We start from the raw sequence: 16,411 nt of genomic DNA on the forward strand, positions 1-16,411 counted from the left end.
AAAGCCTGTATGTTACCACAATGGATCATCTTCACCATCCAAGCATGAGTAATCTGATTTCCTTCTGTCCTCCAAAACTTGCAAATCTGGTTTTTTATATGCCATTGTACTGAATTGGACTACTTCTACCAGAAAAATCAAAAGAAAACTTCTTAAAAGCAAATCCTGGAGTGGTGTGAGTCTGTTAGACCCTCTGTGATGCTCAGGTACACATACACAAAACCAGTTAGATGGAGCATAAGGTGGGTAAAAATCCCGTTTTGCCACTTTTGCAGGCATGCACACACACACACACCTTGCTGTTCATAATATCAGTACATAGATTGCTTCCTGCATCCCTCAGGGAAAGATACTGAGACACACAGCCAGCTACTATTACACTGAAGTATAAATTTAAAGTAGAAAAGTAAGGGATAGGTCAGCTGGATCCAGTGTTACGTTCCTTGATTAAAAGACACAGTTTAAACCCATGAAAATAATAAGGGAGTTACAATTCGGTCTGTAGTGGAGTCCCAGGTCTGTGAGCTAGGGAGATGTTTTTATATTCCACGGGCACTCATGGTGTTATTTTGGGGATATTCATCATTGATAAGCAACACTGAAAACTCCCAGGAAAAGCCATGTGCTCTCCCCAGTCCCTGGCTCCTGATCTCCAGGTCTTTTCCAGCTGTGGAGCTGAGCATAAGTAACAGGACTTCTCGGAGGAATTCTGAGCTAAGCCCAAACACCTGGAGCCCTCTCCTTGGCGATACCTCTGGGTGGCGTACCTCCTCCCGTGGACCCAGTCAGGTGAGGAGAGCACAATGTGGTTTATGTCTGAGCAGTGAAAACAGATAATTTTAAAGAAACAGCCAGCAAAGGTCAAGTTTAAGCAGAGTAAAAAGTAACACAAGAAGAAGAAAATAAATTACTCAGTGTGGTTAAAAAATGCTTTTATTATGTATAGCACTGCAAACCCACTCTCCAACAGATATCACTTTGCAAATTCTAGGCAGCAACAAATTGGTGCCTATGTGCGTCCCAGAATGACCCAGCGGGACCACAGCCTCCCCTGGTAACGCCGGTTCCCGTCTTCCCCAGAGCTCTCCAGGCCAATCTGCTCATCTCCCATCCCTGGTCTTTCCCGTTTCTGTCCCAGCACGTGCCACTTTTGTCTGGTCCTACAGCAGTTCCAGCTCTAGACTGAGCACAGGTCATCCGCGCCTCCCCTGCCTCCATCTGCTCTCCCCCAGCGCACGGGGCAGACGGTGCTGTTCCTCTCCCACTTAGCCCCTGTGACTCATGCTCTTGCCCTCAGCTGCTCAGGAAGATGAATTCCCCGATTCAGAGCCACACCTCCCCCTTACCCTGTCCCCAAGACCCTGCCTCTCGTCTCAGCTGGAAGAGACACCGTCAAGAGGGAAGGCAGTGCGTGGTGTTCGGCAGGCGTGGCGAATGTCCCCTCACGACACAGAGAGGACCCAGCGCCCCGTGGGTCACAGAGCATCTGCCCTGTTCTCGGTTGTTCCCGCCTTCTAAGATGCTTCTCCTCCTCCCTTCCTCACGCATCCTCTGGACCCACCCCTTCCAAAAAGCCATCTGGACGGACCCTCTCCTTCCGGCAGGGCCACGCAGGTCCTCTGAGCTCCACAATGCCCGGGCGGACACCTCACACTGCAGCCACCACGCTGGGCCCAAATGTCCCCTGTGTCTGTCTTCCCTCAGCACCTTCAGGTACAGCACAAGCTTTTCCTTTTTATTATTTCAGATCACCAGTGGCTACCACACAGCCTGGTTCATGGTCAGCACACAATCAAGTGTTCCTGAGGATATGAATAAGTGAACTCTAACATTCTTCAAAGAAAGATGAAGAGAGGTGAGGTTTCTTGCTTACAAAGCAGACAGCTGGTTGGTGACAAGGCTTCGCCCAGGCAGTGCTCCTCTGGTGGGGACGGTGGCGAGGAGAGCGGGCCACAGCTGATGCCCAGAACCCTCGGCACCCACTGGGCACCTGATGGCAGACTGAAGGTTATGCCGCTGTGTCCCTTAGCAACGAGGCCACCACGCTAAGCAGCCATTTCTACCCCAAATCTTCAAGTGAGTGCCAGCGGCTCCAGTCCACCTAGCACCTGCTTTCAGTCTTGCAGCTGCACCCTCTCAGTAGCTCAGGGAGAAGCCGGACCCTCGGCCCCAGACCCCGAAGAAGGGAAAGACCTCCCGAGTGAAGGAGGCCGTGAAGGTGTAGATGTGCTCCTGGGTGACGGCATTGCAGAAGGTCACCCAGCCCACCTCGTAGTCCAGGGACACCCGCAACTGCCTGGGCTGCTCCTCCAAAGCCAGCCGGGTAGGGAAGGAGCCCAGGGCGGACACGAAGCCCCAGGCCAGCCGCACGGCCCACACCCCCGCCTCCGGCCGCAGGCGCAGCTCCCCCTTGCGCTGCACATCCCCACTGGCCACCCCCACGGTGCAGCTGCCCCCGTGGGCCAAGTCCACGCTCACCACCCACGTGTGTCTGCCCCCTGTGAAGCCACGCAGGGCCAGCACGCAGGTGGCCCGGTCAAAACGCTGGGGGCTGTCTGGTGAAATCTGCCATTTGTAGGAGAACCGAGCCCGCTGGTGGTCCTCGGACAGGAGGAGCTTGGGGTGGGAAGTCTGGGGGTCCAGAGAGATGTGAGCTGTGGAAAAGCAGAGAGAGAGAGAGGTGGGCAGAGGTGCCGTGACCTTCGAGGACGGCCCGGGCCCTGGCCCTGGAGCCCATGGGCCAGTGTTGGAGCACAGCCAGACCACAGCACAGGGCTCCCCTGGAGTTTGTTGGAAGCGGATTCTCAAACTCTGCCCCTGAACAGGCGCCCAGGGCTCTCGTGCACACCCTAAAGCCCGCAGTGCTCTGCAAAGCTGTGTGCTCACACGCGCTCGCTGGACCTCCTCCAGCTGGGACACAGCCCCCGCCCCTCCCATCCCCATCTGCAGCGACTTTCCTCCCCGGGCCCCCCTTCTCCGGGGTCCCTCCACCCCCCAGGGCCCTGGGACCCTTTACCTTCCCCCACAGCCTCAGGAGTTCTAACCCTGCAGGCTGTAAGAACCACCTTTAACGTGAACCTGCAGAGCCCACAGGCGGTCCCTCAGAACACTCACTAATGGAGACCTGCCACGGTTAAAGGGCCCCTTCCAGCTACCCCACGACTCCACAGGGCCTGGGCTGATGCGGCTCGAAGGGTTTGTCCTGTGCCTTCCTGTCCCCTCTTCCTAATGTCATCTGTGAAAAGACATCTGACAGGGCCGGGGGTTCCTGACAGTTCTGAGACCAAAGTCTCCCTTGTCTGGAAAGTCTTCCAAGACAGGAACCTTTCCATTAAGCTTACTTGCTCCAGTCTTTCTACAGGCTCAACGTGTGCAGGACAGACACGAGCTTCTCCAGGAATGATGGCTGAATGCCTGGTCCTTTCCTCACAATTCCCTTCCGGGTCTCACAAAGGAAGTCACACACTCACACACACACACACACACACACACACACGCGCACACACAGAGACGTGTAATCCCTCAGGAATTATGGGGTTAGAACTGCTGCAGATACCAAAATCTGCAGATGCCTCACATGGAATGCGTAGTCTGTAAATAGACACATTCTCCTGTAGACTTTAATTTTTTTTTTTTTTTTGTCTTTTTGAGACAGGGTCTCACTACGCAGTTCAGGCTGGTCTTGAACTCATTTTGGAGTCCAAGATGGCCTCAAACTCACAACAATCCTCCTGCCTCAGCCTCCAGAGTGCTGGGATTACAGGCATGTGCCACCACACCTGGCTAGCGACTTTAAATTATCTCTACATTAATTATTATACCTAGTACAATATAGCTGCCACGTAAGTAGCTGTTATACTGGATTGTTTAGTGACTAATGACAAGAAAAGGTCTGCCGTGTTGAGTACAGACACATTTTTTCTCCTGAGTATTTCCTATCTGAGGTTGAATCCATGGATATGGAACCCGTGGATATGGAGGGCTGAAATTGTGTGTGTGTGAGAGACACACATATACCTGACACACACACACACACACACACACACACACATGAGGACACAGGTGATTTTTCAGTGCTCGGTGCAGAGCTGTGCAAAGTCACCTTGCTCTCGGGACTCCTCACTCCCTGCCATCCAAGGTGAGCTGCTTACCTGGCTCATAGTCCAATTCAAAGCAGAGTTTTTCTGCAAAAAAGAAAACAAAACAAGATGAGTTCATTCATCCCAAAACCACAGCACATCCAGCAGTAAGGAGAGTGAGGGGAGGGGAGAGGGGAGGCACAAGAAGAAAGGAAGCTGGAATTTCAGGATTCTCTCTCTTTTTTCTTTAGACAAAAAGTCCAGAGTGCTATGTAGTTCAGGCTGGCCTTGAACTCGCTGTGATCCTCCTGCCTCTGCCTCCTGAGTGCTGGGATTACAGGCATGTGCCACCACGCCCAGCCAGGCTTTGTGACTCTACACCCAGACTTGCACCAGGACCTCCGGGCTGTGCTAACACACGCCTCCTTCAGATCCTGATGCTCTGGTTGGGGTGCAAATCTGCACCTGCCGGAAGCTCCCAGGGACACGGTCCTGCTGGAAGGGAGCCCTGCCCAGAGCCTGTCTCTGCCCGTGGAGCCCAGCACGCGGTAAGTGCTCACCAAGCATCAGCTCACTGAACGGGTAAGTGCCTGCCCTTGTCTCCATTCCTCCAGGAAATAATTTTAGGGCAGTCAAAGGTCAGTCTTGATTAGAGTACAGTGTCCTGCACTGCCACGCCATGGGAATACCAGCAGGCTGCAGAGGAAACTATTCTACGGTAACATTTTTACGGGTGGGTCACTTAGAAATAGGTGACGTCATCCACGATGTCGCGGTGCAGGCGGGCGGAAGCCACCGTGCTTCCCCATTCTCACTGCAAACTCCGTCTCATCACTGCTTCCGGTTCCAGGAAGCAGGCGGGGCCCGGGCCGCAGGGGCAGCCCGCGACCAGAGCCGCTCCCAGAGGGAAAGCAAACGTGAGGGAGGGCTGACTCAGCGGCTCAGGGCACGCACGGCCATGGCTGCCAGTTAACAATGTTCACCATCAAAACTCATCGCATATGAGGGCGCTGCTGTAAAACTGTAAATTACTCAGAATGATAAGTGCGGTTAATCATTATCTGGTACATTGCTTAATGCAAACTGATCAGATTTGTCTAATTATCCTTCAAATAAACTGACTTTTCCCCAGAAATCTTCACCTTTATCATTTCCTTCTATTGTTACATTATTCTGAGAGGAGGATGTTATAAAAATCTGCAAATAAAATCAAGTGGCGGAGAGGGGGCAAGTCGCACAGAAGCCCACCACCGACCACTGGGCAGTGGCGCACGGAGGCTGGTCCTCAGCGGCCTCCGCACCTCGCTCTGAGGAGCCGGGCCCCTTACCCAGGAAGCTCTTCACCTCTCTCTGCAGTGGCAGCGCCCGCCGGGGGAAGTCCCGGATCTGCTGGCCCAGCTCCGGGGACACGGCCTCTGGTTTCCGGCACTTTCTGGTTTCACATCTGGCGGCACAGGAGCGGTGGGGTGGGGACGATCTCCTCGCTGATGCCTCCAGAGCAGGCCGGCCTTCCTCGAACGCGGCCTGGAGGCGCCAGCTCGCAGGGGAGGGAAGTGTGTCCACACCTCCTCTAGGACGCACCCCACGACCACCCCCAGGGCTGTGTCTACAGCTGCGTCAGAACGCACTCGGGTAAGTGGGCGTTTACATGTCAACCTACGCCCTTAATGTGAGAACGTTGTATGTCTGTGTGACACTAGCGAGCCATGTGTGCACAGATGTGTATTTATGCGGAAAAGAGAAACTGCATCACTTACCTTATTAGAGTGCTTCTGATATCCTAAGGGAAAGAAAGAGTAGGGATTCAGTGTCCAGTTTTTCTCTTCTACTTTTCTTATAACTGCAAAATACAAAATTCCAGGTAGGTGTGGTGGCACATGCCTGTAATCACAGCACTCTGGGAGGCTGAGGCGGAGGACTGCAAGTTCAAGCCTAGACTGGACAACTTAATGAGACCTTCTCTCAAAATAAAAAAAAATTTTTAAAAGGCTGAGGATGTAGCTCACTGTGAAGGCCCTGGGTTCAGCCTCCAGTACACCAAAATACAGAACAACAACAACAACAAATTTAAAATACCACGTTCTTAGGCCTGGATAGAAAAACGACACCAGACGGCAGAGTGTTAGTGTTTAGCAGCCTTGGAGGACCAGAGGCAAATTCTTTAGAGTATGGACCCACATGTAGAAAGGCCCCTGCTGGTCTGACACCAAGGCAAGTACATCTCACACCAGGGCACGCTGGCTCTCAGCCCTCGGTGCAACCCCCAAATGTGGTGCCCAGCGGATGCACCTGTGCCACAGACGGCCGTTTGTTACCATGGAGAGCTCTAAGAGGTTCGCCATCACTGCCCTACATCATGCTGCCTTTCTATACCCTGCTGGGACCCCAGCCTCTCTCCTCCAGGTTGAGAAGAGCCAGGGAGAACGTCCTGACTGTGGACAGGAACGTTCAGGTTATAAGGAACGGTTTGTTCACATGATACTTTTCAAAGTGTTAATTCCACTTCTGTTTTACTGCAGGGTCCTCCAGGAGCGCCGTGAGAACTTTGTTATTCAGGGGATGGTGGGATGCAGAAACCAGGAGCAGACACAGGGACCAGGGACGCTTGGGGAAGGACAGACTAGCATTCGGGTCGGGCCGGCGACCTGTCCCCGCTCCGGGAGCAGGATGTGTGCGTGAATGAGGCTCCGAGAAGACAAAGGCGGTGAGCGCAGGCGGGCTGGGCTCACCGTCAGCAGCTCGCTGGCCGGCCTCTCACTCTTCTCCTCCAGCTCTTCAATCAGCGTGCTAAACCGGCAGATCTCCCCAGCAACCAGGCGGTCGAACTCCTCCTGCTGCTCCAGGATGTCCCCGTCCAGCTTTTCCAGTTGCGCTAAAAGGATGCCCCGCTGCTCTTCCAGAAACTGGCTCAGATGTGCAAACTCGGACATCACCTGCTGTCTCTTGGTGGCCACCTGCGTCTGAGGGGGCAGGAGGAGAGCCCAGAGCACGCCGTCCTCCCCCATGCTTCCCCTCCCCTCTGCCTCCCCCTCCGAGTCCTCTTCTCCTTTTCTCTTCTCTTTCCTTTCTTCGCTCTCCTCTCCCTGTTGGCCCAGGTCCACATCCTCCGAGGTTTGGTGGTAAAATCATGACCCCTCTGCCCACCGCCCTGGTCCCCCGACAGACCTGGAGGTGTGACACAACCAAGTTCTACCTGCCATCCCTCCTCAGAGCTGCCCAGGCCAGCACTGCCTCAGCACCATCTGTGGGGGCCTCTGAGGGCTCAGGCTAGAGGAGGTGGTAGGCACCCCCGCGCTCCCGCCTGGCAGGAAGTGTGCACGTGTGTGAGGCACCAAGCAGCACCAAGCCACGTCCCAGGCACAATCTCATTTGCTCTTTGCAGCAGCCCAATACTGCAGTGATGATTTTCAGTCTCTCCTTTACAAATAAGTGAGCTGAAGTTCATGAGTCGCCTGAGCTCACACCCTCAGCGTCAGAGCCAGGATTCAAACTCAGTGTGACTTCAAAGCCCTCTGCACTGTGCCGCCTCAGTTTCCAGGACACTGGGCCCCGAGGAAGGGCAGGGCGGGAAGGGCGCGAGGACCTACCAGCAGGACCTGGATCCTCTTATTTTCTCTTGATTGAATTTCCTGGATCTCCTCTCTCTCTTTTCTTAGATTCACAAGACACTTCTGTATTTGTTCCTAGGGAGAAGGAACACATGAATACGTGATTCATTGTGGGATTCAAAGAATCCCACCCTCTGTCTCTGCGAAGGAGATGCTCCCAGCAAAGGAGTTTGTCCCTTAGCTGATGATGCTTGGCCTTCCCAGCTTTGACAGTTTACTTCCGTGGGTCTTATTCCTGCTGCTTTGTGCTCCGGGAATTCTGCTCAAGGCTTTCCATTTTTCTCAGCAAAGGCTATGACTTGGTTTCCCGCTTCAGGTTAAACATCCTACTTTCCTTTGCAGCTGGTAAATGGCATTTATAATATTTCCTGAGCTTAATATCCCCCGTGCTGAAATTATTCTGACTTTCTGACTCATCCTAAAGGGAACACATGCAAATAGCCACCTTCCCTTGTTACTAGAATCAATTATCTAGCTGGGTGTGGTGGCATATACCTGTAAGCCCAACATTCAGGAGGCTGAGGCAGGAGGATCACTGAGAGTTGGAGTCCAGCCTGGGCTACCTAGTGAGTTTATGACCACCCTGAACTACACAGTGAGACCCTGTGTCAAAACACCAAAAAATGCCTGGGGATATAGCTCAGCGGCACAGTGCCTGCCTGGAAGTGCAAAGTTGTGAGTTTGATTCCCAGTGTATATACAAAAAAGATCAATAATGTAGGTAGGATTCTGGAGGGAGGAAGAAACTTGGATGATGCAAAAATAATTGATAAATTATTTTAGAGATTGTTAGCTCTAGAGTGGAGTCCGGAAGAGGTACAGACAACACAAATGTCCATAAGTGTATGTTCAAATAGACATACAGCATGCTAACCATCAGATGCTAACTAATTCAGATATCCATACACACAGATACCCACTCCTACTAAAACACAATAAACAACCAAACCCAGCCAAACCCAGCCCACACTCATTTACTGACAGATAAAATTACGTAGCACATATTTACCCAACTCACGTATATGTAAACTTATTTATTCACAAACACACTCAGTTACATGTACACACTCAAGTACATTTCTATGCAGACACCCCCCCAACACACCACTCTCGTGTAACTGTGCAAGCGTGAGCATCAGGCACGCTGCTTACGGATCCTTCCCTCAGACACAAACCTGACTGCTGGCGGGCCAGACACACACGTCCTGGTCCCTCAGCAAGGATTTACCGAGCTGCTGGGCCAGGGGTAAACAACACAGAATTCACTGAAATCGCAGGTCCCCGATTTCCCGGCCTGCGCCTATGACCCGGGGATCACGCAAGCAGGCAGAAAGAATTTGCGGGTGGCGCGGAGGCCCCGCGGCTGCCCGCCGCCCCTCGCCCGCAGCCCTGCCCGGTGCCCGTCCCGTTCGGCCCGGCCCGGCCCCTACCCGGTAGGGCTCCGCCGCCGCCTCCAGGAAGCGCACGGTGTGCGCGCCGTGCAGCCCGGCCTCGCGGCACACCACGCACAGCTGCGCCTCGTCGTCCTCGCAGAAGAAGTAGAGCTTCTCGCCGTGCTGGGCGCAGGCCTCCTCCGCGGGCCCGGGCGCGGCGCCCGGCTGCAGGCGCTCGATGTGCTCCACCACGCCCGCCAGCTGCCAGTTGGGCCGCAGCGCCCGGGCGCGGAAGGGCTCCTTGCAGAGCGGGCAGCCCGGCGGGCCCGCGCCCCGGCCCTCGCAGTAGCGCGCCAGGCAGCCGCGGCAGAAGTTGTGGCCGCAGTCGATGGTGACCGGCTCCCGCAGCGTGGCCTGGCAGATGGGGCAGGTGACCTCCTCGGCCAGGCTGCTCACCGAGGCGGCCGAGGCCATGCTGGGCTCCGGGGTGCGGGAGGAGCCCCCTGGACGCGGCTGCGCCCCCGCGCCCACGCGCGCCCACGGCTAGACGCGGACGGCGTCACGCCCGCTGGGACAGGCGGCCGCGTGCATCCCGGCCGCAGGGTCGGGTCCTCCTCTCTCGGGGTGAGAGCCGGCCCACGGCAGGGGCAGAAACAGCCAGCAGGGGAGAGCGGCCGGCTGGGGACCCGCTGTCCTGGGCGGCGCCCCTCACCTGCAAACAGGGCTGGCGTCTGCACCGCGGCTGCTGAAAGAAGTCGTTCTTTGCGGGAGGGGAGAGGCTGCGCGGGGAGGCGGTGCCACCCCAGCTCCCGTTAGGTGGCCGCTGTCTCCAGGGAGATTGGCCCTATCAGCAAGCCCAGAGCTTGCCAGGCCCTGGCAGGGGCGCGTGCGGACTCCGATAAGGGCCTGTGCTGGGGGACACAGCACAAGCACCGTCGCCCGCGGTGCCCGGCTGGGCCGGCGCAAACGTCCAAGGGGCTCGACTGCGCTCTGCCCTGGGAGGGAAAGACGGTGGTCACGGCCAGGACTTCTGGGCGGCGACCGCATCTTGCACGGATACCGGGCTTCGCGCGCGCTCACCGAGCCCACCGTCTGCTCCGCAGCCTTCCGTGCTGTCGGGTCTCCGGGGAGCCGGGAAGCCTCAGCCCGGTGGCCTCCGCCTGCCCCAGGTGCCGACGTGGGAAGCCGCGTGACCCTAATTTACAGTCAGCTCTTGGGAGACGCAGAGCTCTGAAATATAATTCAAGGCACACGTGCAATTTAAGATTTTCTAGTAGGGATATGGAATAAAGAAACGTGAAATTTTTGTATTTTACTTAGCCCAATGTTTCCAAAATTATTTCAACACGTAATCATGGGAGGTTACTAATGAGGCGTTTTGTATTTCCTTTTCAATGACAAGTGCTTAACACCCCGTGTGTGCTTTGCGCACTGGTACACCTGGATCTGGGCTGGGAGGAGCGTTGCAGTGCAGCCCCGAGGGGAGCGGGGAAGGGGAGGCGCCGGGCTCAGGAGCAGAACGCGAGCAGCACCGGGTGCGGGCTGGCCATCCGCGGAGACGGGAAGTGGATCTGGCTCCTCCACTGGACCGCTGGCTCGGGGCTTCCCGCGGGATCGGAGTACGGGGAAGAGCGCAGGATCTCAAGCTGGACGAGCTGGTTTGTTCCCAGCCTGAGGGCTGTAAAGCTCTGTGACCTTCAGAAAGTCACTTGATCTTCCTGTTTACATCTCTGTAACATGAAGGCACTCATACCTGCCCCGAAGGACTGCCATTACTATTGGATATAGTAATACAAAAAGCGGTGAATGTGTTTGTTTACTTCCGTGACCAACTGGGTTTTCTAAAGTTTATCAGCACATCATTTGCATTATGATTTCTTGCCGTCCGCTACCTCGAGTTAAAAAATAAAATTGAAACCCACAGCTACCAAGCCTGGGGGGCTGGCGGTACAGGCGGTGGGGACTGAGAAGCACAGCTCCGCCAGGCAGGGGCGGAGGAGGGAGGCGGGGAAGTAGGGCGCTGGACCAGCGGAGGCCCCGCGGATCCCAAGTGGTCACCGCCCCCTCCAGCCTGGACTTTGATGCTTGGGCGCCTCAGAGCTGGAAGTTTATGGCTCCTTCCTGCTCAGCCTGACGGAAGTGGCTCCTCCTCAGTTTTCCCCACGCCTCTGCGGTCAGGGGATTCCTGGAAACCCATCTCCCGGTGCCCGCATGGTGTGCCCTGCTCCCCACCCCAGGGACCAGAAGGGACGGGAGCGCAGGACCCAGCACCGGCTCCTGGGACGCCCCGTGTGTCAAGACGCCCTGGAGTTTGGACCCCGCCGGGGCGCAGGAGGCGGAGCCGGGGGAGCTCTTCTCTTCAGCCTCCTCTTCCTTGCTCTCCATGACGCACTTCAAGGTGACTCAATTTCAGGGAAAGGAAATTCGTGTGGAGAGAGACAGAGGCCTGCGTGGGCCGGCTGGGGAAGGCACCGTGATGCCCACAGCCGCGTCCCTTCAGGGGGTCCACGACGGGGCCACCTGTCCGGCCTGCGCAGGGCCGCCGAAGGATGCGGTGACAGCCACCTGTGGACACAGCTTGTGCGGGCCCTGCCTCCCGCCCCCCGCCCGGATGGGGGCCCAGCCCTCGGGCAGGCTGCTGCTCTGCCCGCTCTGCCAAGAGGAGGAGCCGACGGAGGCCCCCGTGGTCCCTGTGCCCCTGGGCCCGCTGGGGGAGACCTACTGCGAGGAGCACGGCGAGAAGATCTACTTCTTCTGCGAGAAGGACGCCGACTTCCTCTGCGTGCTGTGCCGGGAGGGCCCCGCCCACCAGGCCCACAGCGTGGGCTTCCTGGACGAGGCCATCCAGCCTTACCGGGTGAGCAGGCCTGTGGGGGCGGTGGGGTCCCGCGGTGATGCCGGGCCCGGGAATCAGCTTTTCTGACACATTCCCTTAGCCCAGGGGCAGAGCAGCCTCCTTGCTCCAGCTCCCTCTGAGCACCTCAGCCGCTTTTTAAAAATTTTTTTTAATTTAATTTTTGTCTTTTTGAGACAAGGTTCCACTATGCAGTTCAGGCTGGCCTTGAGCTCACTTTGTAGCCCGGTCTTGCCCCAAACTCACAGTAATCCTCCTGCCTCGGCCTCCTGAGTGCTGGGATTACAGGGGTGCGCCACCACTTCTTTTTTTGTTGTTGTTACATGGTTATCATGGGTGTCCAGCTCCTGCCCTAGATGGTGCTCTCCATGGAGACATGGACTGGGTGTTTGTCACCTTGGAAAACCCCTCAGCATGCCGTGGTATGCGTAAAGGACATGATACATGATTGGTATTTGTGAGTTGAGTTATTACTTGAGCCCCCATCTCTGCCCCTTCCTCTCCCCCACAGGATCGCCTCAGGAGCCGACTGGAGGCTCTGAGAGCGGAGAGGGACAAGATAGAAGACACAAAGTGTCGCGAAGACCAGAAGCTCCATGTGCTGCTGGTAATGGCCGAGCCACGGGCTCCCCTGTCCTCTGGGCACTTTCCTAACAGGCCGGGGAGGCCTGGCCTGTGGTGTCTACATGGGAAGGCCTGGGGACCCTCTCTCTCACTCTCTGCCACCACACACGGGCTTGGAGCTCGGAATGTGGGAGTTAGGAGTGGTTCTGACATCTTCTAATCCAAGATGCTATTTATCCATCATTTACGGAGCAGAAAGTGGGGTCCTGCAAAGCGATGTGGGAGCATCACTAGGTCTCAGGACAAAGCCCAAGGCCATGCTGAGGTCGCCAGAGCCTGGTCTCGTGAACCTTAGTCCATTGCTCTTCTGGCCCAGCCCAGTGGCCTGAAGCCGGGGACGGGCGGAGAAGGCCTGGATTCCATGCTTGACCCCAAGGCTGAGCCTGAGGACCACAGACTAGGGTGTGGCCCCGCCTGGCTCCTTCCCTGCTCTTCCATGCTAGTCAGGAGGAAGTCCCCGGGTGGGAAGTCATGCCGTGCGGCCAAGGAGAAGGGATAGCAAGACAGAAGGACTCTCCAGTGTCCCTCTGTTCCCTTAAAGCCTGTCCCCACTGGCTAAAATCCGGGCCACACTCTTCCGCCAACCTGGAAGAGGTAACCCTGGATTCTTTGGACCTCCCTTGTTCTCTGTGAAATTACCATGGTCCTGTCCACCTAGCTCTCAAGAAAGTACGGGAGGGATCATCAGCGTGGAAGAAATTCTGAAAACTTCTGCATGGCTCTGACAGCACGATGGGGCACACTTCTAGAATCTTTAGCTAAGACAATAGAAAACAGAGCGCTCTCACCATTGGCAGGTTCCTCACCAGCGCTACCTACTTCTTCCGCGGTGTCATTCGGAGGAATGAGTCGCGCAGCGACTTCCCCTGTGTGGCACTTAGTCACTAATGGCACAGAGGACCGTCGGGGGCCCCCGGAGCCCCTCCCTCACCGTGTCGGTCTCCCCATCCCTGGCAGGCCCAGATTGAAAGCAAAAAACAAGAAGTAGAAGCAGCTTTTGAGAGGCTCCAACAGGAGCTGGGCAACCAGCGGCGCCTCCTGCTGGCCAGGCTGAGGAAGCTGGAGCAGCAGGTGTGGAAGGAGAGGGAGGAGTACATCGGCAAGGTCTCTGAGGAAGTCGCCTGGCTTGGTGCCCAGGTAGAGGAGCTGGAGGACAAGTGTCAGCAGCCGGCAAGTGCGCTTCTGCAGGTGAGACGCCTGCCACATACCCGCAGGACAGCGGAAGGGTTCCACAGGAAGCGCCACGCACCGGGCTGAAAAACGCTGGGGCGAGGCAGGAGAGGGAAGCACAGATCTGCTTGTCTGGCCCAGAGAGGCGGGCATATGCCGTGGGCATGTGAAGGAAGAGCTGTGCAGTCACACTGGCTTGGGTCTGGTGTCAGCTTTTCCAGCTTGTCTCGGGGCGAGTCTCTCACCCCCTCCAAGCAATAGGGATAATGGTAGCATCTGCCATGGGGTTGTTGCTGCGCGTCTAACATGCTCAGCATGGGTCCCAGCACACAGGAGCTCCATACTTAGCGCCTGCTGTGGTTGTCATGGGCCAGGGTCAGGTCAGGTCTGGCTGAGAACCCAAGGCTGGTCCCTGCTCTCCACCATCCCCAGGAAAATGCAGAGACAGAGAAGCCAGGAAGTGGCTGCAGAGTCCAGAGCAAGGGCACACGGTGCAAAGGAACGGTTTTGATGAGTAATCAAGCAGATATCTTCCTGGGGGAGGAGAGTTTGGAGCTGAGGTTTTGAGGGAAGGGAGATGTACACAGTCCCTGGCAGGAAGGACACATGGGAGCTAAGTGCATGTTCTTCTCTTTCCTTCGTAGGATGCCAGAGTCGCCCAGAGCAGGTAGGGTCACTTCCCCTCCAGCCTCCGTATCTGCATGCCTGAGACACTGACGGGGCCCGCCTCCCCCAGGGTGGGTGGCTGCCCAGGGGACAGTGAAAGCCACCGACAAGCCCACTCTTAACTAACAGCCAAAAAACTAACTATAGCAAAAAACTAACAGCCCGCTTGGGTCCTAAAGGCTTACTTTTCAACTGCTGGGTTGGTACTGGGGGCACATTTTTCTTCCTAGAAGTGGTTATAATTAGTAGTCATGGTTTTAGGCAGATCCAAAGACATCTTTAATCCACGGAAGTATTACTATTTGAGTCAGTACCTAACACCATTTGAAATGGAATTTGAGGAAGTATTTCAATAGCTTATGATAAGCTGGAGCCTAGGAAGACCACTCCGGTCCTCCCTTCCCCACTCCCTTCTCCGGGTTCCCTCAGTCCCCCAGTGCTACCGGGGGGCACAGCCCCCAGGGGCTCCTTTCCTTTCTCCTCTGCTGCACGCGTGGGCAGTCTGCTGAGATGAAAAGACACATGATAGGGAACCCCTGCTGGATACTCCGTGCCCACCCTGGGAGCAGCTGTAACTCAAGCATCCCTGAGCCAGGAAGTGGTTCCAAACGCGCTTTTCCAAGGGCATTAGAGTCGGAGAGGAGAGGGGCTCCAGTTTGAGTCTGAGGAAGGTGGGGCGGGCCGGAGCCAGGACCAGAGTCAGGAGCTTTTTTGCGACAATATGTATTTTCTTTCATCTCCATGTCTTCCTTTCCCTTTATTTTTTGTTTTATTATTATTTTTATTTTTGTCTTTTTGAGACAGGGTCTCCCTATGCAGGTCAGGCTGGCCTTGAGCTCACTTTGTAGCCCAGGCTGGTGTCAAACTCGGAAAGATTCTCCTGCCTCAGCCTCCTGAGTGCTAGGATTACAAGCGTGCGCCTCCACGCCCGGCTTCCTTTCCCTCTAAAAAGCTCACAAATTAGAAACGGATCCGGGCTGTTTTTTCAAGTGGCAATTGCCGCTCTCTAGGGGCTCACAGCGGCAGGGTTTCCGCCTCGGTCAGCGCGGCCTCCCTGGGGTTCTTGAGACGCGGTCACCTTCGTTCCTCTGAGATCTGAGGAATGCCTGTTGTAGAAAACGCGCATTTCCAGCAAAGGTGAAGAAATGGTCGTCTGGCGGGCGCCCCGCTGGGCGCGTTCTCTCCGGGACTTGAGCGGCCCCCCACGCCTGCAGGTGTGACGTGAGGCCGGCTGGGGGCCCCGAGGCCATTTCCTCAGACCTTATCGCGAGGATCCGCGACCTCCACAGGACGACGCTGGTCCTCCCGGAGATGATGAGGACGTTCTCAGGTAGGGAGAGGCGGCCACTGCGGCACCCCGCCGCGCTTTCCCGGGGAGTCGGCTCCGCCCCGGAGGCCGGCCGCAACCCCGCTCACGGTCCGCTTTCCGCCCCCGCAGAGAACCTGGAGCGGCACCTGGGAACAGGTTCAGGTAAAGGGACTGGGGAGCGCTCACTCCCGCGTTCAGTCCTCGGCATCACGCCGCACCCGCGTGCCCCTGAAAGTAAGACCTAGCTGGGCACCGGCGCGGCGGGCACGGCCGACCGGCTTCCAGGGCCGGGTGTTTTCCGGCCAGGGCGGGTTCGGGGCGCGAGCATCGCGCGCTCGAAGCTCAGCTCGGGGCCCTCTGGCGCGGGTGAGGGGGCCTCGTCGTCCGGTTCTTCATCCGAAAAGCGGGAGGCGGAGGGGCCGCGAGGACTGAGCAGATCGCTGCCGGCAAGAGCGTGGCGTCTGCCCGGCGCGCAGCCAACGCTCCGTTAACGTTAGTTATCAGCACTTTCCGCTCAAAAACGTGCGCCAAGCCTCATTTCACCCACGCCGCACCGGGTTCTGTACGTGTGAACAAACCCCGCGGCTTCCGCCAGGCCCGCTGAGGCGGCCGGAGCAGCCGCGCGCCAAAGCCAGCCCGCCGCCTCCAGACACAGCTTGAAGCTGGTGCTCAGCGCTGCCCGGTCCCGCACCCGCCCCAGGCCCGAGGCGGCAGCGGCCGGCGGGTCG

The 16,411-nt window shown here is 56.7% G+C and overlaps 2 protein-coding genes across 2 annotated transcripts; one reads left to right on the top strand and one right to left on the bottom strand.

The window, feature by feature from the left end:
- Window positions 1-1,714: 1,714 nt before the first annotated feature.
- Trim10 (tripartite motif containing 10) lies at window positions 1,715-9,938 on the bottom strand. Its single transcript, XM_005414300.2, has 7 exons — window positions 9,118-9,938; window positions 7,667-7,762; window positions 6,809-7,039; window positions 5,837-5,859; window positions 5,408-5,523; window positions 4,152-4,184; window positions 1,715-2,654 (listed from the first exon to the last, which is right to left on the bottom strand). Exons 1-7 carry the CDS (start codon window positions 9,532-9,534, stop codon window positions 2,137-2,139), a joined length of 1,434 nt encoding a protein of 477 aa, XP_005414357.1. The 5' UTR covers window positions 9,535-9,938; the 3' UTR covers window positions 1,715-2,136.
- A 484-nt stretch (window positions 9,939-10,422) lies between these two features.
- Trim15 (tripartite motif containing 15) lies at window positions 10,423-16,281 on the top strand. The gene is made up of 6 exons (XM_013509792.1): window positions 10,423-11,917; window positions 12,426-12,521; window positions 13,496-13,726; window positions 14,353-14,375; window positions 15,589-15,704; window positions 15,813-16,281. Exons 1-6 carry the CDS (start codon window positions 11,444-11,446, stop codon window positions 15,926-15,928), a joined length of 1,056 nt encoding a protein of 351 aa, XP_013365246.1. The 5' UTR covers window positions 10,423-11,443; the 3' UTR covers window positions 15,929-16,281.
- Window positions 16,282-16,411: the final 130 nt, after the last annotated feature.

Source organism: Chinchilla lanigera, unplaced genomic scaffold (assembly GCF_000276665.1).
Source record: "Chinchilla lanigera isolate Chin_1 unplaced genomic scaffold, ChiLan1.0 scaffold00182, whole genome shotgun sequence".
Lineage (NCBI taxonomy): Eukaryota > Metazoa > Chordata > Mammalia > Rodentia > Chinchillidae > Chinchilla > Chinchilla lanigera.

Coding starts and splice junctions, on each gene's coding strand:
- Trim10 (XM_005414300.2), bottom strand. CDS start 9,534: ATGGCCTCGGCCGCCTCGGTGAGCAGCCTGGCCGAGGAGGTCACCTGC. Junction 5,860..6,808: donor CGGCCAGCGAGCTGCTGACG/GTGAGCCCAGCC, acceptor TCTTTCCCTTAG/GATATCAGAAGCACTCTAAT. Junction 2,655..4,151: donor TGAATTGGACTATGAGCCAG/GTAAGCAGCTCA, acceptor GCTTTTCCACAG/CTCACATCTCTCTGGACCCC.
- Trim15 (XM_013509792.1), top strand. CDS start 11,444: ATGACGCACTTCAAGGTGACTCAATTTCAGGGAAAGGAAATTCGTGTG. Junction 13,727..14,352: donor CGGCAAGTGCGCTTCTGCAG/GTGAGACGCCTG, acceptor TTTCCTTCGTAG/GATGCCAGAGTCGCCCAGAG. Junction 14,376..15,588: donor GCCAGAGTCGCCCAGAGCAG/GTAGGGTCACTT, acceptor CCACGCCTGCAG/GTGTGACGTGAGGCCGGCTG.